Raw genomic sequence first — 19,333 nt, 5'->3', positions numbered from 1 at the left:
AAGGGTTTGACATGATCAAAGCCGAGCTGTGGGCCAGCTTTGGAAATGTTTGGGGTAGTTTTTGTGCAAAATTGAGAGGAGTCCCTACACTATGCAGCCACCCTCGCCAGGGTCACGTGAGCCCCTCCCCTGTGTAGTAATTCAAGGAAAATGATAGTAACCAGATAGTCTAACTAAACCACACTGTAATGTTAAGTATAAGCAGTAAAGTAAATCAGAATGAAACCATATGTAGCATGTGTGTGTATGGCGTAACAGGCCAGTACAAAAACATTTGAAGACATAAGAGTCTTAGCAGAAGAAAGCAGTAATTCCATAATGATGGCTTTACAGGGTCTTTACCATTTACATTTTCTCATCTACTTTTTAATTGTACTTTTTTCTGATTGGCTGTCCAGCCACCGGATTGGCTTTTCTGATTGGCTGTCCAGCCATCTATTATTTGCTAGCTAATAGTAGTACTTTTTGCCTATACGTGTCAAAAACATAGCTTACAGGCACAGTTTGGGTCTTGTCTGCGCAGTACTTGAGAGTTTGTGTATGTTTTTTGCTGTTATGTTATCTAGAAATATCAAGCAAGATGTTTGGTTAAGTTTAGCTAGCCAGTTAGCAATCACTAGCTAATAACAAAAGCTTACGAATAAGGAGAAACACAGCTCAGCGCAGCCCAACACAGCCTTCAAAAATCACAGCCCCAAGAAAAAAAGGCAGCGTGGTGCACCTCCTGTTTTTTACACCTTCAGAAAAAGAGTGTATACCCCCCTCAGGATGTATAAGCCTGAGAAGATTTAAAGATATATTGGTGGGCAGTTTGACCCTGTTTAGACCAGCATGGATCCCCTGCTTCAACATGCCTGATTTGGCTCATTAGCTGACTATTCAGCCCTTCATGGTGTGAATCAGTGCGTGAATCCAGGACTGAGACTGAGCTCCAATGGTTTAAAACACCTTCAAAAGTGAACGGAGAGCTTTCAGCCAGAAATACTGCAGACGCTTCTCTCTCCGCTATGTGCTTTGACTGATTTACTGGATCTTCGTCCTCTTACATGCCTCAATTTAGGCCAAAAGTGTGTTTAAGTCTGTTTATCTCAACCTTGTGTTTGGCAAGAAAATGCTCTGGAGCAATACACACACACGCATACCAGCACAGCTGTCTGAAATCTTGCTGCGTTTATCCAGGCCGGGAGAACTGGAGCACGGAAACACTGAAGAATCGGAGAGGGGGTCATTTACGACAACAGGCAATGCAAAACAGTCCTATAGCTTTGATCTATAAAATAAGCAGTCAGACTTTGTTATCCTCTATGTGTGTGTGCGTGTGTATGTGTTATCTGAAGGATGGGAAAGTGTCTGGGAGAGCATCCCTTGCTTCCTGTTATTGTCCTGCCTCAGAGATGTCAGGACAGTGTTCAGTCTGTAGACTGTCTTCCCGTTTTTAGGGAAGGGTATTAAAGGGTCAATATAGTGGAAAAACAGATTTTTCTCTTTTTCTGAAATAACATTTTAATATGGAATGTACACTCTGTTAAAGTTTCAGAGCAGACCATTCACACTGCAGGTCAAGTACGGTTGAAGCTGCAAAAACAGCCAGGTTTGAGTTCGTCAAGGATGGAGGATGTCACAACAACGGGCACCTTTGTCGATTTTCTAAGTGAAAACAAGTTAATACATCCTTCTAAACACATTTTTCCACATTTTAATGCAGTAATTATTATTTTTTTGCTGAATTTAACATATTTGGGGAAAAATGGTGCTAAAGGTAGTTCTAGAGGGTGTGTTAATATATTTTCATTTAGAAAATCAACAAAACATGACCAAGGCTTTTTAGACTTTTACGACTTTACATATATTTGTATGTAGCTTGCAGCAATTAAGCCCCACCCACTTGCGCTGGTGTTAAAAGGAGTGTTTCATTTTAGACTGATAAAGTGATTGTGACAAAATACAGAGTAGCCAATTGGAACAGAGGTCATTAAGGTACATTGGTCTTAAAGGAGCAGTACCAACAACAGCTTGTTTAAGGTTTGAAAATGGACAAAAACGAATTACAACTTTGTACATAAGCTCACAAAAAATATAAGTGTCACGATTGGCCCCTCCCAGTCCTGTCCATGTGTTCGTGTTTTGGTTTAAGTCCTGCCCCCTGTTTGGTTACTCCGCCCCTGATTGTTTTCACCTGACCCTCGTTATCCCTGTGTATTTAAGCCCTGTGTTTGCCTCTTGTGTTTGCCGGTCTTTGTTCGATGTATCAGTCTTTGTCCTTGCGCTGTTTGATGCATCGTTCTGTTTGTTGGCTTTGTTTGAATCTCTGTGTTGTTCATTGTATTCTGGTCTGTCATGTCTGAACCCCGTTTTCTCCGTGTTGGCTCTTTGACCCTGGACCGTTTTGACTATGACCCTGGATTTGCCCATAATAAATCTCACTTATCTCAGCGTGTGTGTCCGCCTCCTCGCTCCCCCTTACAATAAGTGGACATCCAGGGGGGAAAAGTAAGATACACAATCTCTTTCTGCAGCCCAGAATGGAAATCTGAATAATTTTCATTAATATAATAAAATATTTTCCCTGTAAATCTGTTATCTCCTAAATTTACACCCTGTTGGTGTTCTGAAAATGAAATGGTGAGCTGCTAGTGAGCAATGAGAGCCGAGGACCTCCTGCTGTGAAAAGAAAATACAATGTGCTGAGAGAAACTGGACAGGACTGCAGCTTTTTTCAAATAAAAAAAAAATATGCACAACTGCCAGGATAAAAAAGGCAGGCCTATTAATAAATGAAGGCCTAGTCCAAATGAGGGCCTCCAAAACAGGTGGAAATCGCATATTATAGCGACACCTCTTTATTTGGAGTGATTTGTAGATGATCGATAAACTCCTAACAGATTATCAGTAACACATCAGTATCAGTGAAGTATCTGAATACGTTGAAGTAAATGTCTTAGATAGATGTTCTGTTGATACATTACCTACATTAAGTTGATGTGCTGTTAATATGTTACTTCTATTATGCAAACCTAACCTTACCCAACACTTAATCCTAACCCTGGCCCTAATCCTAACCCTAATCTTAACCCCAGTCCAAAACCTAATTCTAACCCTCACCCTGGCCCTAATTCTAACTTTCTCTTAAACTCAATCCAAAACTTAATCTTAACCCTCACCCTGGCCCTAATCCTAACCCTAATCTTAACCCCAGTCCAAAACCTAATCCTAACCCTCACCCTGGCCCTAATTCTAACTCTTTCTCTTAACCTCAATCCAAAACTTAATCTTAACCCTCACCCTGGCCCTAATCCTAACCCTAACATTAACCTTAACTCACAACCTAATCATAAAACCTCACCCTGGCCCTAATCCTAACCCTAATCTTAAACTCAACCCAAAAACTAATCCTAACCCTCAATCCAAAACCTAATCCTAATCTTGGCCCTAATCCTAATCCTAACCTTAGCCTCAACCCAAAACCCAATCCTAACCCTCACCCTGGCCCTAATCCTGTCCCTAACCTTAACCTTAACCCAAAATATAATTCTAACCCTCAATCCAAAACCAAATCTTGGCCCTAATCCTAATTCTAACCTTAACCTCAACCCAAAACCTAATCCCAGCCTTCACTCTCATATGTTGACATGTTACTGAGAGTCTGTTGAGAGGTTGTTTCATCTAAAAAGGACCACTCAGAATAAAGTGTCCCCGTTAGAGCTGCTGTTAAAGGGATCAAAGGGATCTCGAGCATTCGCCTCTTTCTCTTGCCACATTCAGGTTTTTCTCTGTTGTGTTTTAGATACGACATCTGCATCTACAAGAACAAACCGTGTGGTACACTAGGTAAGATTCATGACAGCACAATAAGCCATTAAAGACATTTTATATTACATTACATCACAATTACATTGGACGTTTTCTTACATCTCACATTTATTATTCCTTCAATGACCGAATTATCATCTCTCCATGTCCTCCTGTCCATAACAAAGCTAATTCTAGACTGAGTGGTAGTATACACTTGGCTCCAGTTCAGTTTTGTATAATGTGCTGTAACTAATCCACTAATTATATGTGAAATTAGTGTTTTAGGCAGTTTTAGATGTGTTGTAGGATGAGTTTAGTTCTGTTCCTCTTTAGAACAGTAGCCTGTGTGTGTGTCTGTGTGTGTGTGTGTGTGTGTGTGTGTGTGTGTGTGTGTGTGTGTGTGTGTGTGTGTGTGTGTGTGTGTGTGTGTGTGTATCAGGTCTGGCCCCGGTCGGTGGAATGTGTGAGCCAGAGAGGAGCTGCAGTATAAATGAAGACATTGGCCTGGCCACAGCGTTCACCATCGCTCATGAGATTGGACACACGTGAGAAACATTTTCTCTTCTCTCGCTCCTCTCTCTTTTTTCTCTCTCTCTTTTCCCCATCCCTGCTCTCTAATCTCCTGGTTTGGACTCTTCATCGAGCAGCTTGTTGCTAAGCTTTCAGCTGTTGCCAGCACTCTGACAGTTGCTAGGACTCTGGCTGTTGCTGAGACTGTGGTTGTTACTGAGATTCCAGCTGCTGCTAAGTTTCTGGCTGTTGCTAAACCTTTTGGTGTTGATAAGACTCTGGCTGCTGCTAGGATTCCTCTAGTTGCTGGGACTCCAGCTGTTCCTGGAGTTGGCTGTTATGGAGATCCAGACTGTTGCTAGGAATCCTCTTGATGCTAGGCTCAAACTGTTCCTGAATCATCTGCCTGTTGCTAGGAACCATACTGTTACTAAGACTCTGGCTGTTGCTAGGAATCTACTTGCTGCTAGGACTCCAACTGTTCCTTATAAGACCCAGACTATTGCTAAGACTGTGGCTGTTACTAGGAATCCACTTGTTGCTAGGGCTCCAACTGTTCCTTAATAAGGCCCAGACTGTTGCTAAGACTGTGGCTGTTACTAGGAATCCACTTGTTGCTAGGGCTCCAACTGTTCCGTAATTGTTGGCAGTTGATGAGACTTGTTGCTAGAACTCCAAGTGTTGATAGGTTACTGGCTGTGGCTAGTAATCCAGTTGTTGCAAGGAATCCAACTGTTCCTGAACCATCTGGCTGTTGCTGAGACCCATACTGTTGCTAAGACTTTGCCTGTTCCTAAGAATCCACTTGTTGCTAGGACTCCAGATGTTCCTGAATAAAACAGCCTTTTGCTGCTAGTAATCCAGTTGTTGCTAGGACTCCTTAACTATCTGGCTGTTGCTAGGAATTCTCTTGTTTCTAGGACTCTGGCTGTTTCTTAATTGTCTGGCTGTTTTTGAGACCCAGACCTCCAGGTGTTGATAAGGTACTTGGCTGTTGCCAGGACTCTAGCTGTTGCTAAGGTGCTAGCTGTTACTGTAGGACTCCAGCTGTCAACAGGACTTTGGCTGTTGCTAAGCCTTTTGCTGTTGATAAGGCCCTGGCAGCTGTTAGTAATCCAATTGTTGCTGGAACTCCAACTGTTGCTAAGACTCTTCTTGCTGCTAGCAACCCAGTTGTTGCTGAAACCCAAACTGTTGCTAAGACTCTGGTTGCTGCTAGGACTCACACTGTTGCTAAGCTTGTAATTGTTACTGATAAAAGATTAAATATATTCTGGTGTTCAGTTTATTCCTAGTGTATCGGTGCTAAGTGGCTTTTTAAAAAAATCCCAGTTAATTTACAGTAAGTTATGGTCAGATAAGCTTTTTCCGCAATCTGATTGACATCATTATATACTTTCTCTGCATGTCCACAAGCATCTGTTAACCAGTCAAGGACACATCCTTTATCTCTACCTCAGAAGCCCCTCCACTTAGTCCAAACCTGTGACACGGAGTCACCATCAGCACCTGCTGATACACAGGCTTAAGCAGAGTTTATGTAACCATGATTAGCCATACATATCAATGCCTATCAATAACAGATTACAGAAGCTCAGAGCTCACTGACCCAGCACCACAAACACCTCCACACCCAAAAACACCCATGCAGGGGAGTTGATCATCAGGAGCAGGATGAAAAAACACTGGTCTAAAATGTTCTCCAATATTAACATGGGTTATTTCAGCTTGCAAGCTCATGAGCATTTAGTGCCATGAATCAAATGATGGTATTTGTTGGAGAATGTTGGTGTTTGGTGAAAATGAAGGTGTTTATTAGAGAATGGCAGAGTTTGTTGGAGAATGATGTGTTTATTGGACAATAATGGTCTTGGAGAGTAATGGTGTTTGTTAATGTTAGTGTTTGATGAAGAAGGATTGTATTTGTTGGAGAAAGATGGTGTTTGTTAGAGAATGGTGGTGTTTGTTGGGGAATTATGGTGTTTGTTAGAGAATGGTGGTGCTTGGAGAATGATAGTGTTTGTTAGAGATATGCGTTTGTTGGTGAACAATGTGTTTGGTGAATGATCTGTGGTATCCTTTGCTGTTGGTGTGCATGGGAGAATACTGTTTTCTATAGAGAATGGTGGTGTTTGATGGAGAATGGTAGTGTTTGAAGAATGTTGGAGTTTGTTAATGGTGTTGCTGTTTGGAAAAAGGTTTTTTGGGAATGGTGATGTTTGATGGCGAATGATGGTGTTGGACTATGATGTGTTTGATAGAGAATGATGGTGTTGGACTATGATGTGTTTGATAGAGAATGATGGTGTTGGACTATGATGTGTTTGATAGAGAGTGATGGTGTTGGACTATGATGTGTTTGATAGAGAATGATGGTGTTGGACTATGATGTGTTTGATAGAGAATGATGGTGTTGGACTATGATGTGTTTGATAGAGAATGATGGTGTTGGACTATGATGTGTTTGATAGAGAATGGTGGTGTTGGACTATGATGTGTTTGATAGAGAATGATGGTGTTGGACTATGATGTGTTTGATAGAGAATGACGGTGTTGGACTATGATGTGTTTGATAGAGAATGATGGTGTTGGACTATGATGTGTTTGATAGAGAATGCTGGTGTTGGACTATGATGTGTTTGATAGAGAGTGATGGTGTTGGACTATGATGTGTTTGATAGAGAATGATGGTGTTGGACTATGATGTGTTTGATAGAGAGTGATGGTGTTGGACTATGATGTGTTTGATAGAGAATGATGGTGTTGGACTATGATGTGTTTGATAGAGAATGATGGTGTTGGACTATGATGTGTTTGATAGAGAATGATGGTGTTGGACTATGATGTGTTTGATAGAGAATGATGGTGTTGGACTATGATGTGTTTGATAGAGAATGATGGTGTTGGACTATGATGTGTTTGATATAGAGTGATGGTGTTGGACTATGATGTGTTTGATAGAGAATGCTGGTGTTGGACTATGATGTGTTTGATAGAGAGTGATGGTGTTAGACTATGATGTGTTTGATAGAGAATGATGGTGTTGGACTATGATGTGTTTGATAGAGAGTGATGGTGTTGGACTATGATGTGTTTGATAGAGAATGGTGGTGTTTGTAGTAGAATGTTAGTGGTTGTTCGACAATGATGTGTTTAATGGAGAATGCTGGTGTTTGCTGGAGAATGATGCCATTTGATGGAGAATGATGGTGCTTGTTGGAGAATGTTGGGTCACATGGGAGATTCATTTATGAATTAACAATATAATCCACTAGTTCTACTTATCGAAATAGAATGATGTTAAATAGAAGTCTCTTGAGACCCATATATTTCAAAAGCAGCCCTTTCTGAAACCTATACTTGAATGGTTAACAATGGTCTACTTTGCTTCAGTCTTGTGTTATATATATATATGTATAGCTACACACTGTGAGTGGAAGAAGTTACAGCTCATTCTTTTCAAGCTCACTTGGCCGTGGTTAGCTTGCCCCCATGCCAGGCTACGGGTGCATCTTCTGTGTCTCTTTCCCAGATTTCTGCTTTTGCTGGGTGGATTGAGCAATCGCCTTGCATTCCTTTCACTCCGGTCTGCTTTCAAAACGTACAGTACATCTTTACAGTATCCATGCATGTATGGACCTTCAGATGTTCCCACGAAAGGCAGATCCTTTGCGTTTTCTACTGTTTTGATTGTGGAAAAGCACAGTGCCCTATCAGGCAGGAAATCTGTGGCTGTGTTTGTGCAAGGTAATGGAGAGAGCCGTTAGCCTGGCTGCGCTCTGAGCTTCGGCAGGTGGAAAAGTCATTAAGGAGCTACTCCTAATGCAGTGGCCAGGTAGCTTTAGAACTGGTGTCCCAGGGGACTGTCTAGACAAGGGGGCATATGCGTGTAGGATTACATTAGAGAGTTACTGTGTGCTATAAGCAGGTGTCTAGTCCTTATAGCAATAAAAGATCTGTGCAAACCGTGCATCCATCTATCCATTCATCCCTCTTTTTCTCTCGCTGTCTGCTTCTTTATTTCCTGGCCTTTCTTCTTTTTCGCTCTCTCCCACCCCACCTCCTTCTCTCCTTCCTTCTCTCTTTATTTCCGTCCATTTTTTCCTCAGGTTTGGCATGAATCATGATGGAGTAGGGAACGCGTGCGGGGCGCGTAGCCAGGAGACGGCTAAGCTCATGGCCGCCCACATCACCATGAAGACCAACCCTTTCGTCTGGTCCGCCTGCAGCCGCGATTACATCACGAACTTCCTCAAGTGAGGATTTATATTCCCTTTTGGAAATGAATCACAGTCCAGGACATAAACTTACCAGGCGACTATTTAGCGAAGACTGTACTTTTTTTAGAGGATTTTTATTAGACTTTTAAAGCAGTGATCAAGCTGGGTATTACAGTAACGTTCTGCACTGTATTAGTGCATGAATACAATATATAACTGAGCTGTATTTTCCTTTGCTTTATTCATTCCATATGAGACAATTAATCTGTGTACATACTCTCTGTGTGAAAGTCAGAGACCACTCTTTGTTTATTTCCAGTCAAAACTCCTTTCAGTAGAAGCTATTCATATTCAGGAGATGAGCTGGTTAGATAAGATAATCCACTGGCATGAGGAGGAGGAAGGCTGAAAGAAAATAAGTGACGTTTCCAAATCTGGAGTTGGATTCCTAACAACCACCTGCCAGAACTGGTAGACAAACAAAACTGCCCCCATCAGGCAGTTTTATCAGCATATATAAACTTAAACAACGCTGTCCAGACAAACACTTTGACAGCATGATTCTTCTGTAAACTTTCAGTGCATCTGGGGTTGTGGCCTACAGTGCTGTGTAAATTAATGTTCAGTATTCTAAGCTGCAAAAAGAGCCTGTTTTGGATTCAGTGTTTATGTGATGTCACAGAAACCAGAACATTTACCAATATCTGCCCATTTGTCCATCTTTTCAGCCCTACAGCAGTTTGGCCCCACCCACTCACCGGGGACCACAGTACAGGGCAGCCAATCCGAACAGAACTCGTTTACATGTATCAATCTTAAAAGCACTGCCTGTTTAATTCTAAGGGATGGTGAGAGGTTGTGAAACAGTCAGGTAAAAATGAATTACAACTATTACAAGAAAACTGTAGGAGATGAGGCTTTTGGATTTAAATTAGAATAAATGCCTGGCACAGCTTCTCCTTGAAAAACCTCCACAGTGTAGTAATTGTCAAAGTCATCTATAAAATGTCTGGATTTTATAGATGTGCTAATCAGATTTATTGATAGAAAAAAGCAGTAGATTGCTTTAACGTCCAAAACTGCAATTCTGGGGCATTTTATAGTGCTCATAGCTAATTCACGTAGCTAGCTGTTGCTGTTAAGTGATGTGCAATGCTAAGTGTTGCTTAAGAGTGCTGTCACTTTACGCACTCTGTTTATATAGTTTATTAAAGTAGTAAGCCACAAGAGGCCATGTGTTACTGGGGTTTTAGCCCGGGGAAGGGGGTTGTTAGGCATGACGCAAAGCAAAGTGCCTAAAACCCACTACCGATTACAAAATCACATGAATGTGGCTTATTGCAAAAGGGTGGCCAACATAAAATATGATAAAATACACATTTTGTCAGAAAATCCACCAAGAAATGGAGATCCTTTAGTGTATGGGATCATTGCCAAGCAATGAGGAGAACGATTGGTTGCCTGTCGCTGTATGTTGCGGTCATTTCATTAACTTTTTTTTACCTTGTTGGTGTATACCAATATAAATGTCATAACACAGCACTGTTTAATGCAAAAACAAAATAAACTTTGACTTTATAAGTACTATTTGGTCACCAAATTAAAAGTGCGAGTCTTATATTGTGCCAATCCAAAGGTCTGAATCAAAAATTGCTCCCGACTCCCTACACAGTGCGCTTACTATGAATTTACGCACTGGATCCTGCACTCCAACAGTGCAAAATATAAAGCTAAAATAGTCATAAAATCATTTGGGTTTCAACCACATCCATGCTTGACAAATAGTGCACTATTTATCTGTAGAATCTTTAGAATTTCAAAACTTCCGTACGGAGCACACGACTTTAGGTGTTTGGGATTCAGCCTGGGATTGACGTGACTTCTGATTGAAAAATGGATATTTGAGGCATGTAAGCCATTCAAATGACCTGCTTTAGACTTTTATATTGTTTTACAGTTACTTATATCATAAGTGCTTTAATTCTAGGCTGTGATATTAATGATAAATGTTGTTTAGGCTGCTGGCTCTTTTAGCCTGTTAGCTATCCGATCATCCCGGTTTTGGTAATAAAATAAGCTGCCAGCCCCTCAGTTTAAACAAAAATGGGTTGTTACTTCATTAGTACACCGGTGGTCCATACAGGCAGAAATACAGTCATTTCAGTTCCTTAACAGCACAAGGATTCTTCATGATGTGGTGCAGTAATACAGAGTTCAGTTGTTGCGAGGCGGTCATAGGTGTGTGTGTATTGTGGGTTTTAATGACTTTGAATGCAGTTCATCAGATTTTAGGACTGGAACTATCCGTTTTATAGAGTATTGATACTGCAATGTCAACTGATTTGATAAACCAAAGAGCAGGAATTCTGGGGGAGCCGTCAGAGTGACTGGGCCCAGAAACATACTTCACACAAGTATGTGAACGTGGATGCTTTGAGCTACACAGACACGGTTTCTGTGTCGTAAAATGTGTCACTACAAAAGCCAAGCCTGGCCAAAGTGTCTCATACCACCAGCGCACTTTCTCACAGTCAGCTGTCACGGCAGATGAGCAGCTGGACGAGTGTCTCACAGAAATGCTTTACGTCTTGCTGATAAAAGAGGGAGAGCAGCTCACTCTCCTCTACTGCCTGCATGTTTAGTAGTTGGCGCTGTTGGAATAACAGTAGATCAGGCCCTGATTTTTTCCCCTTTTGCCCCCTTGTAGAACCCAATAATGTAGAAATATAACAATGTGGTAACCACCAGAAATCTAATGATATTTTGCACTTAACTCAGAAATGCAATAACTTGTACAGTAATGTAGTACAATGTTAAACTGATAAGGTAATACATTTTTGTAATTATAATGTTGAGACGCTATTCCATTATTGGGAATTTATTACATTCTCTGGTTGATCATTTTTTTCAAATTGATGATGTAGTAGATTGTCTGATAATGTGACTGTTAAAGAAAGCACTGTAGGAGAACTCACTGTAGGAGAACTCACTGTAGGAGAACTCACTGTAGGAGAACTCTGGCTGTGGCTCTTGAAAGTATAACATTGCACTGAAATTGTAATAAATTCCTAATAATGTAAGAGGTATAACATGATTAATACAAATGTTAGTGTATATTGTATTATATTATTGGGTCATGCTACAGAAACGTCCACCTTTTGTCTATAGGAGTCACTGGTGTTACTGATCATCACAGGTAAGAAAGGTAACCCCAGAGACATTTCTGCATTTTACAAAATGGTTTCTACAGAGCATCAAACCACATGCTGTCAGTCATGGAATCTCCACAAAAACATGTCATTTCATCCATTTGTGTTCTATTTTTTCACAATTACCTCAGAACGAAGTCGGTCGCACCAGTGACTTCAGCTAAAAGCTTCATATGAAATCATGAGCTAAATGAGAAAATCCCTGATCACTGAAAAGACAGAGTGGACTCACCACGAGCTTTTCGTCACAGATACTCAGAAAACAGGTCAAAGGAAGTCGAGTGACGTCATCAGCGTGAATTTTATTTCAATATAAGAGACACGACTCCTGGGGACCACAACTTTCATTAAATATTTTATAATATTCATTGGGCATTTGTTTTCTGTATGTCATTTAAATCATATATTTCACAGTCATGTACAGATTATTGGAGGTAAACTTGTAGAAAAACATGTGGTGCTTGAAATTCTATATCATTGGTTTGAAAATCAATATAGCTAAATTGATGTAAACGCTAGGGACACGTTTCCATAGAATGACTCTACTACGTCAGTGCATTATTACAGAGGTTTTACTACTTTTTTGACCAAGCTAAGTGCAAAACATTATTACATTTTGGACCCATATTACACTATTGGCAAAATGATTACAATACTAGGCTCTACACATCATTGAGGCCTGAGTGTTTTAACTGCCGCGGCAGTGTAAGGGCACACGCTGAGGTTGTACAGAAGGACTGTCCGTTTGCAGGCGATGGCCAGGCGTTGTCATTTGCGTGGGGTTTGTTTCTGGTCTTAAGGCCTGAAGGGAACTAGTGTGCTATGGCAGTTTGCACTTTAATTAAGTTCTGCTAAACTTCAGAATTTACCATTTAACATTTTTCTTAATGAGAGTTTAAGATACTAATGTAATTACTCCAGTTTTAGCAAGTTTTTATCTGGAAAATGTTCCATTGTTCATTATGTATGTATGTGACTTTCTGCAGCTCTGGGATGGGATCCTGTGTGAACAACGTTCCCCCGAAACAGGAGTTTGTGTACCCCACCACAGCCCCCGGACAGGCCTACGACGCTGACGAGCAGTGCCGTTTCCAGTACGGAGTGAAATCTCGGCAGTGTAAATACGGGGTACTCCATTTCACTTTTTCAGACTCCTGATGTTTTGAGTGTATTTGAGTCCACTGTGCTAGCCAGTGAGTTGTCTTTCAGTTCTAGTGGTATTGGCAGAAAATAGATGTTAAATCCACAATAGTCTGTTTTATAAGGTGTCCCTGGTGCTACACTGGTAAAAATACACAATTAAAGGTTCTTTTTGGTGCATTTAGAAGCAGCGGCACACAACAAAACAGCCAGATCAAAACAAGTCGTGTCAGGTTTTAGTGTAGAGTAGCAGTGCTCAGGAAACATGGCCTTCAGCTTTATTAATACTAACTAAGTGGGAAACATTGTGAAACTGAATTTTATCAACATCACCCAGCTCATTCTGGACTATTATACTGGATGTTATTGATAAAATTCAGTCACAATATTTCCCCCACATATTGTGCTATCAGGGTATTTGATGATATTTTAAGTTAGCGTCTTACAATCTGGATATACAGTCAGGTGCAAAAGTTTGGGTGCTCCAGTCAAATTGCGTTTTGTTTTTGTTGATTTTATAAAAATAACTCAACACATCCTACAGAGAACACAATTTTACTGCAAAACTATTTGCAGAATTTAACATTTTGGAGAAAAATAATAACGTAAAAATGGGGTGTTATATCTTTTATATTTTCTGTTTTATTTTTTCCAATCTGTTAATCTGAGTCTGACTTAGATGTTTGTGGATAAAATGTGAAAAAGATGCTTTAATAATTTGTCCAATAGAGGTCAAATAACAGGCAAAGGTCAGAACCAACACGAGCCAACAGTGTACAAACATGCAACCAATAGGCAACCAAAATCTAAAATGGGAACAGGCAAAAGGGACAGTAGAAAAAAACCAAAACAAACAGATAAACAAACAGTAGAACAGAACATGGTCAAGAACATTCAGTAGCTCAACGAATAAAGCAACACCTCACAACTAACCTGTCCTAAAGCCCAGGCTAATGAACTACCTGGATCTAGTCGCATGATATGTACAACTGGTGAAAACATCGGTAGTCAGGGAGCTGATCTATACGTCTACAGCTGATCTAGACACGTTTACATGCAGCCCAGTAATCCATTAATAATCTGACTAATAGCTCAGTCGGAATAGAATATGTCCATGTAAACGAATATCCGTGTAAACGCCTGAATCCGATTACATTCCCTATCGGAACGTGCAAGTATGTTCTGCGCATGTGCGACGCGTCATCATGAAAGGTTTATACCGCAGAGGAGACGAAGTTTATGCTCTGAGCTTTAAGAGACGGCGGTGGGATGGACGTCCAGCTTATGTGATTTTCCATCAGACTGTTGAATAGAGTGAGAATAAACACAGCAGTCTAAATCCGTAATCCGATTGCTTTCAATCAGATTGGCAAACATCTTTGCATGTAAACACAGCCTCTGATAGGTAGACCCTGGTGACCTTGACATCACATGCTCACCCAGGGAGTCCTGGGAATTGGAGTCCTGAGAGTCATGGCTGGAGGGATGTGTGATAGTTAAACTCACTAAATAGAAAATGTAAAGTAAAATTAGCATAAAAGGCCAGATTAAGTCTGTTCCCTGTAGGGGAGGTGTGAAATTGTTTTCTCTTAGAGAATCAACAAAATATAATTTGGCTTTCTAATCTTAATATTATACCAAAAGGAACCTTACACAGCGCACAAATGGCTTGGCATCAGAAACACAGCTATTTTGTATATGTTTTTTCATAGATATAGTGCTCTTTATGTATCTAAAATATGGTGTATTGCTAAAACATTGCTAAAACCAAAAAAGCACTATATGGCATACTGATATAGATTATATGTATTACTCTAAGTACACCACAAGATAGTCTATTTGATTTGATTCTGCTTTATTATTATTGTACATCATCGTTTTCCTTTTCATCCAGATTGTACTCTGAGTTTAAATGTCTTGAATTGATGTTCTAAGAATCAGTAGGTTTTTGCGGTGTAAAAAAGTAAGAAGCAGTCAATTTCTGTTGAGCTGTTATGTCTAATACAACAGTGCACCAGTTTGGGAAGACTAATATAGTCAAAATCTAAACTAATATAAGCTTTAAAATGCATTCAGTTTCATTAAACACAGAGAATCAACAGGCGCCTCAACACACTCAGAGGAGAACACTAAACATCTCCTTCTGAGATAAGATTGTGTATATCATTGCTTGGTGATGTGGCAGAGCTGCGCCGCTCCGTTCTTTCCTGGTCACATCATTGTTGAGTTGCAAAGTTATACTGAATTGCTGTTCAGAACGGTGCTGTGACTTGAGTAATTTCATATTAAGACATCTACACGACATCTGTGGCTTAAGCTGGGGGCTTTGGGTTCAGACCTCTGTTCCCCTCTGTTTTCTTACAGTGAATCGCTCAACACTTTCTTTTTCTCTCTCTGCCCTACCCTCCATCTCTCTTTCTTTTCTTCTTTCTCCCAGATCTGGACCAGATGGCTGTTTTACCTTATTTTCTTCCCCAGCTGTAGCATTCCACCTCCTCGCTGCTCCCTGTCTGCTGATTTCTGGCTCTCGGCCACTTTTGTCGAAAAAAATCTAAAAACCTCAGTGATTTAAAAAAAAAATTCTGCGTTCAGCCTCGTGCGGCCTCCCTGCAGCAACCATAGCTGACCTTTTCTGCCTTCTGCTGAATTGCTGTGGACCTCAGAGCCTTGGCTCAGCTGCTGAGAATCTTTAAAGACTTCTATAGCTGTCTTTATTGAGCAGAGCTTTATGTGCATAGTGTGTGTAATGACATGCCAGTAGAAGAACATCTGGAGCAGGACATTACGTTTAAGAATCATTCAAGCTGTAACTGCCCTGAGACGGGTTTGTCCAATAAATATTTGACCAAAAAGTTTGACCAAATAAATGGGCTGTGTGTGTTAATGTGGTTGATGAAAGAGCTGAGAGTGGGCAGTATGACGATGTTTGTCATTATTGTGATAAACTGCATCACATTCCTTCACAATATCATCTACCAACCTGTGAGGTTTCAATGGTATGTTAGCACTAAACTAACAGTCATGCAAACAGTCCATTTTTTGTTTTTTTCTGGATGGCTAAACATGGACATCTGAAGCTTGTAACAGACATAAATACATATTTTCCCTTGTATGTATCAGTGTAGATTGACTCCTCCAGTAAAGAGCCTCATAGAGCTGTCGCTGTTTTCCATTTCTTCCTTCAGTCAGGCTACCACTTGTACTCACATATAGTTATGAGTCTTGAACTTCCAGAAGGCCTAGAGTGACGCTGGCCTAAACCATGGGAGAGCTTGCTTGGTTGTATTTACCTGGATACCACAGTGGAAAAAAGTCCTGATTAGGCAGTTTTTCCATTGGGCATTTCAAGACTTTAATCCTTGTGTTTCCAACCAAAACGTAACAATGGATTTCTGTAATAATTGCAGGGTTTACATGCAAACCTGATTCTGTTGACCTAAAATTAAATACAAATTCTTTTTTTTTTTTTTCATTTTTATGAGGGATTTGTTACATAAACTCGGTAACAGTCACAACAGATGCTTTCATTTGATGTATTCTAATGTTAGTGCTTTTAATGTTAGTGAACCACTAAATGCTTACTGCCCAGATGCATAGTTGTACATGTTATGTATATATGTGTATATGTGCAGGAGGTGTGCAGTGAGCTGTGGTGTATGAGTAAGAGCAACCGTTGTATAACCAGCAGCATCCCAGCAGCTGAAGGCACCATCTGCCAAACCAGCACCATTGAGAAAGGGGTGAGTATTGAGGGCAAACCCACCAGCATCCTACTGAAGAATCTGATACATAGTAATGTTAATTACACCCTAGTACTGTTTTATATGACCACAACACTCATCTATAATAAAAGCTAATTGCAACAGTTTTTTCCTACTGCAGGGTTCACTTGTTGCATAAGTGGTTTGGTGGATTTCTTCTGGATTATAAGGCCATATTTATAAAGCACTGTTGTGTGTTATACATGTTGTCTGTAAAGTAGTGATTGGAGAAGTTTTAGAAAATGACCACCTCAGACTTTAGGCTCATTATTCTGTTGAAGGGCCTGTATGCTGCAATTTTTTTTAAAGTTTTCTGTCTGAAGAGGAACTTTTTGGTAAGTTTATGTACTAGAAACAGTCATAATTAATTTTTACTTTTTTCAACCTGTTCCTTATATTTAAGCAGGCTGTTTGTGTTACTGTGCTTTTCAAATGTGTGCATGCATGTGTGTGTGTGTGTGTGTGTGTGTGTGTGTGTGTGTGTGTGTGTGTATCGCTGTTGTCAGATTAAAACCTCGTATCTCCAAAACGGTAACTTTACAGGAGAAGGAAAAAACCTACTTTACTTATAATGTAAGTCAATGAAACCAGACGTATTTACAAGTCATTTTGGGTCGTTTCTTTTGGTCCATTCACCATGAAATGCACACAAAGTTGAAAAGACAACAGGTATTTTCAAATTATGTCAAAAACTGAAAAACGACAAAAATGGAGATACGAGGTTTTGTTCTGGCAGCAGCGATACATTGGCTGGCTTTTATTGTGCCTCATGCAAAAAGCAAAAACAGTGTAAAACACTCCTTATAAGTTCAGTAAGAATGGGTGGGGCTAAACTGCTGTAGGTTGAAAATGTTAAATAGTAACATCACAAAAAAGCAGAGAATTCAAACTTGGCCTTTTATGTAGTTTAGTATCCATTTCTGATCTGTACGAACAAGGAATTTAGCTATTTGCAAAATAAAAAAAATAAAAAATCAGGGCACGTTGTTTCTCTATGTTTTGGGCCCTTTAAGATTTTATTTTTATAAGGGACTGAAAGGACTGAATATATGTCCTGAATGCTGTCCATTGCAGTTTGAAGGCTTGCCCACTCAGTTTCCTAAAAGGCTTATTATTCAGTCCTTAACAGCGAATCTTACCAAACAGTCCAATGTGATGACCATTAACCTGTAGCCACTGTTTTGGCTCTGTATTGTCAGCATGTTTACTTCAATGTCGGAATGAAACTTAAGTGAATTCAATCAAACCTTTCTGTGTATGTCCACTCAGTGGTGCTATAAGCGAGTGTGCGTGCCCTACGGGACACGGCCGGAGGGAGTGGATGGCCAGTGGGGTCCGTGGTCGCCGTGGGAAGAGTGCAGCCGCACCTGTGGGGGTGGAGTCTCCTCCTCTATCCGCCATTGTGATAGTCCCAGGTGGGTCATGTGATAGAGCTGGGGATAAATCTGTTAGTGAACATGTGGTGCATCTTTAGGGGAGGGGCTTAATGTACAGGTGGGTGATATGGCAAAATATCTCATCACAGTATCCAGTGAATGCAAAGGTTTTGAGGAAATGTTTTGTTGATTTGTGAAAATTAAGGAAATATATTAAAGGTCGCACGTCTTTTACAGACAACACACCTCTGCACATTTTAATACACAATCGCTGATTATTATTATTTTTTAAATATTTGTTAAACGAAATTTAGCAAATAAATGGATATTTTGCACTAAAGTTTCCAGATTATGTTTATTCCCATTAAAACGTCATTTGATTGGAGGTGTTCAAACTTTTGCATTTGACTAGTTTTTTCCATATGCTTCAAAATCAATAATTATCAGCAGTGAACTTCTCAGTAAGCTGAACGTTATTTTGAACCTTGAAGAAAATTGATTTAAGAAAACCAAACAAATTCCACACAGCAGGGGATGTGTGGCCTTTTTTTGCCTTTTTTGTTCTTATATTTCCTTATAGCCTTTTTTAATCTCCACAATTTCAGCAATAGTTAGCTCTGCCAGCTGTCCCTGCTGTTGTAAGTGAATGGCTAGACTTCTTCTTGCCTCCTAGTGAACTGAAGTTGCAGTTGCTCAGACTTAAAGCTTTGCTGCTGAAGCCGGATTGAGGAATAGAGCATGCGTACCCATTGTATCGTAAATGAATCTGTCTTGCATTTTCTGTATCAAAAAATATGTAAATTCAAGCCTTTTATTGCCCAGACCTAGTCCTGCGTCACCCTCGGCACAATTTAACTACACTTTCAGCATTCCTCCCCGAGTTAGATCAGTCTAGTACTGTTTATGTTGGTTAGCGTGTCCTGACTACGTAACTCTACAGTTATGTTGCTGCATTTAGAGTGAGTTTCCCTCAGGTGTTGTGACTGAGGTTGTCTCTGCTGACGCTATGACTCATGGTACATGTTGGTACTTTGCCATTCTCTGTTGGGTCTGACTGCACACCACTCTCAAAGCAAGTATGTTAAAAACCACATGTAGTGTTACTTTTACGCAAATAAGGAAATAATATAAGTGTTGACCTAAATTGTGTTATGTTGTATTCTGTAGTGCAGCCATTGTGTCCCTCAGCCCCATCAGATTGACAGAGCTTCTGATATATAGGCTATTACTTGCCACTAAACTAGCTTTACTGTAACTCTTACCACAGTCATCAGACAAACTAGTAAAGATAACAGAGATTTTAGTCAGATGTAGGGATGGTTACA

At 40.2% G+C, this 19,333-nt stretch overlaps 1 protein-coding gene across 3 annotated transcripts in view; it reads left to right on the top strand.

Moving 5' to 3' along the window:
• adamts10 (ADAM metallopeptidase with thrombospondin type 1 motif, 10) overlaps positions 1 to 19,333 on the top strand; it is a 136,609-nt gene that overhangs the window by 55,445 nt on the left and 61,831 nt on the right. For all 3 annotated transcript variants that reach the window (XM_037535924.1, XM_037535925.1, XM_037535923.1), the window contains exons 8-13: positions 3,785 to 3,828; positions 4,232 to 4,337; positions 8,412 to 8,558; positions 12,718 to 12,859; positions 16,504 to 16,611; positions 17,902 to 18,047. In XM_037535924.1, coding sequence (XP_037391821.1) covers positions 3,785 to 3,828; positions 4,232 to 4,337; positions 8,412 to 8,558; positions 12,718 to 12,859; positions 16,504 to 16,611; positions 17,902 to 18,047 — 693 coding nt within the window. The remainder of the gene's footprint in view (positions 1 to 3,784; positions 3,829 to 4,231; positions 4,338 to 8,411; positions 8,559 to 12,717; positions 12,860 to 16,503; positions 16,612 to 17,901; positions 18,048 to 19,333) is intronic.

Source organism: Pygocentrus nattereri, chromosome 28 (genome assembly GCF_015220715.1).
Source record: "Pygocentrus nattereri isolate fPygNat1 chromosome 28, fPygNat1.pri, whole genome shotgun sequence".
Taxonomy (NCBI): domain Eukaryota; kingdom Metazoa; phylum Chordata; class Actinopteri; order Characiformes; family Serrasalmidae; genus Pygocentrus; species Pygocentrus nattereri.
The sequence above is the reverse complement of the archived record's forward strand: the minus strand, read 5'-3'. Positions and strand labels throughout refer to the sequence as shown.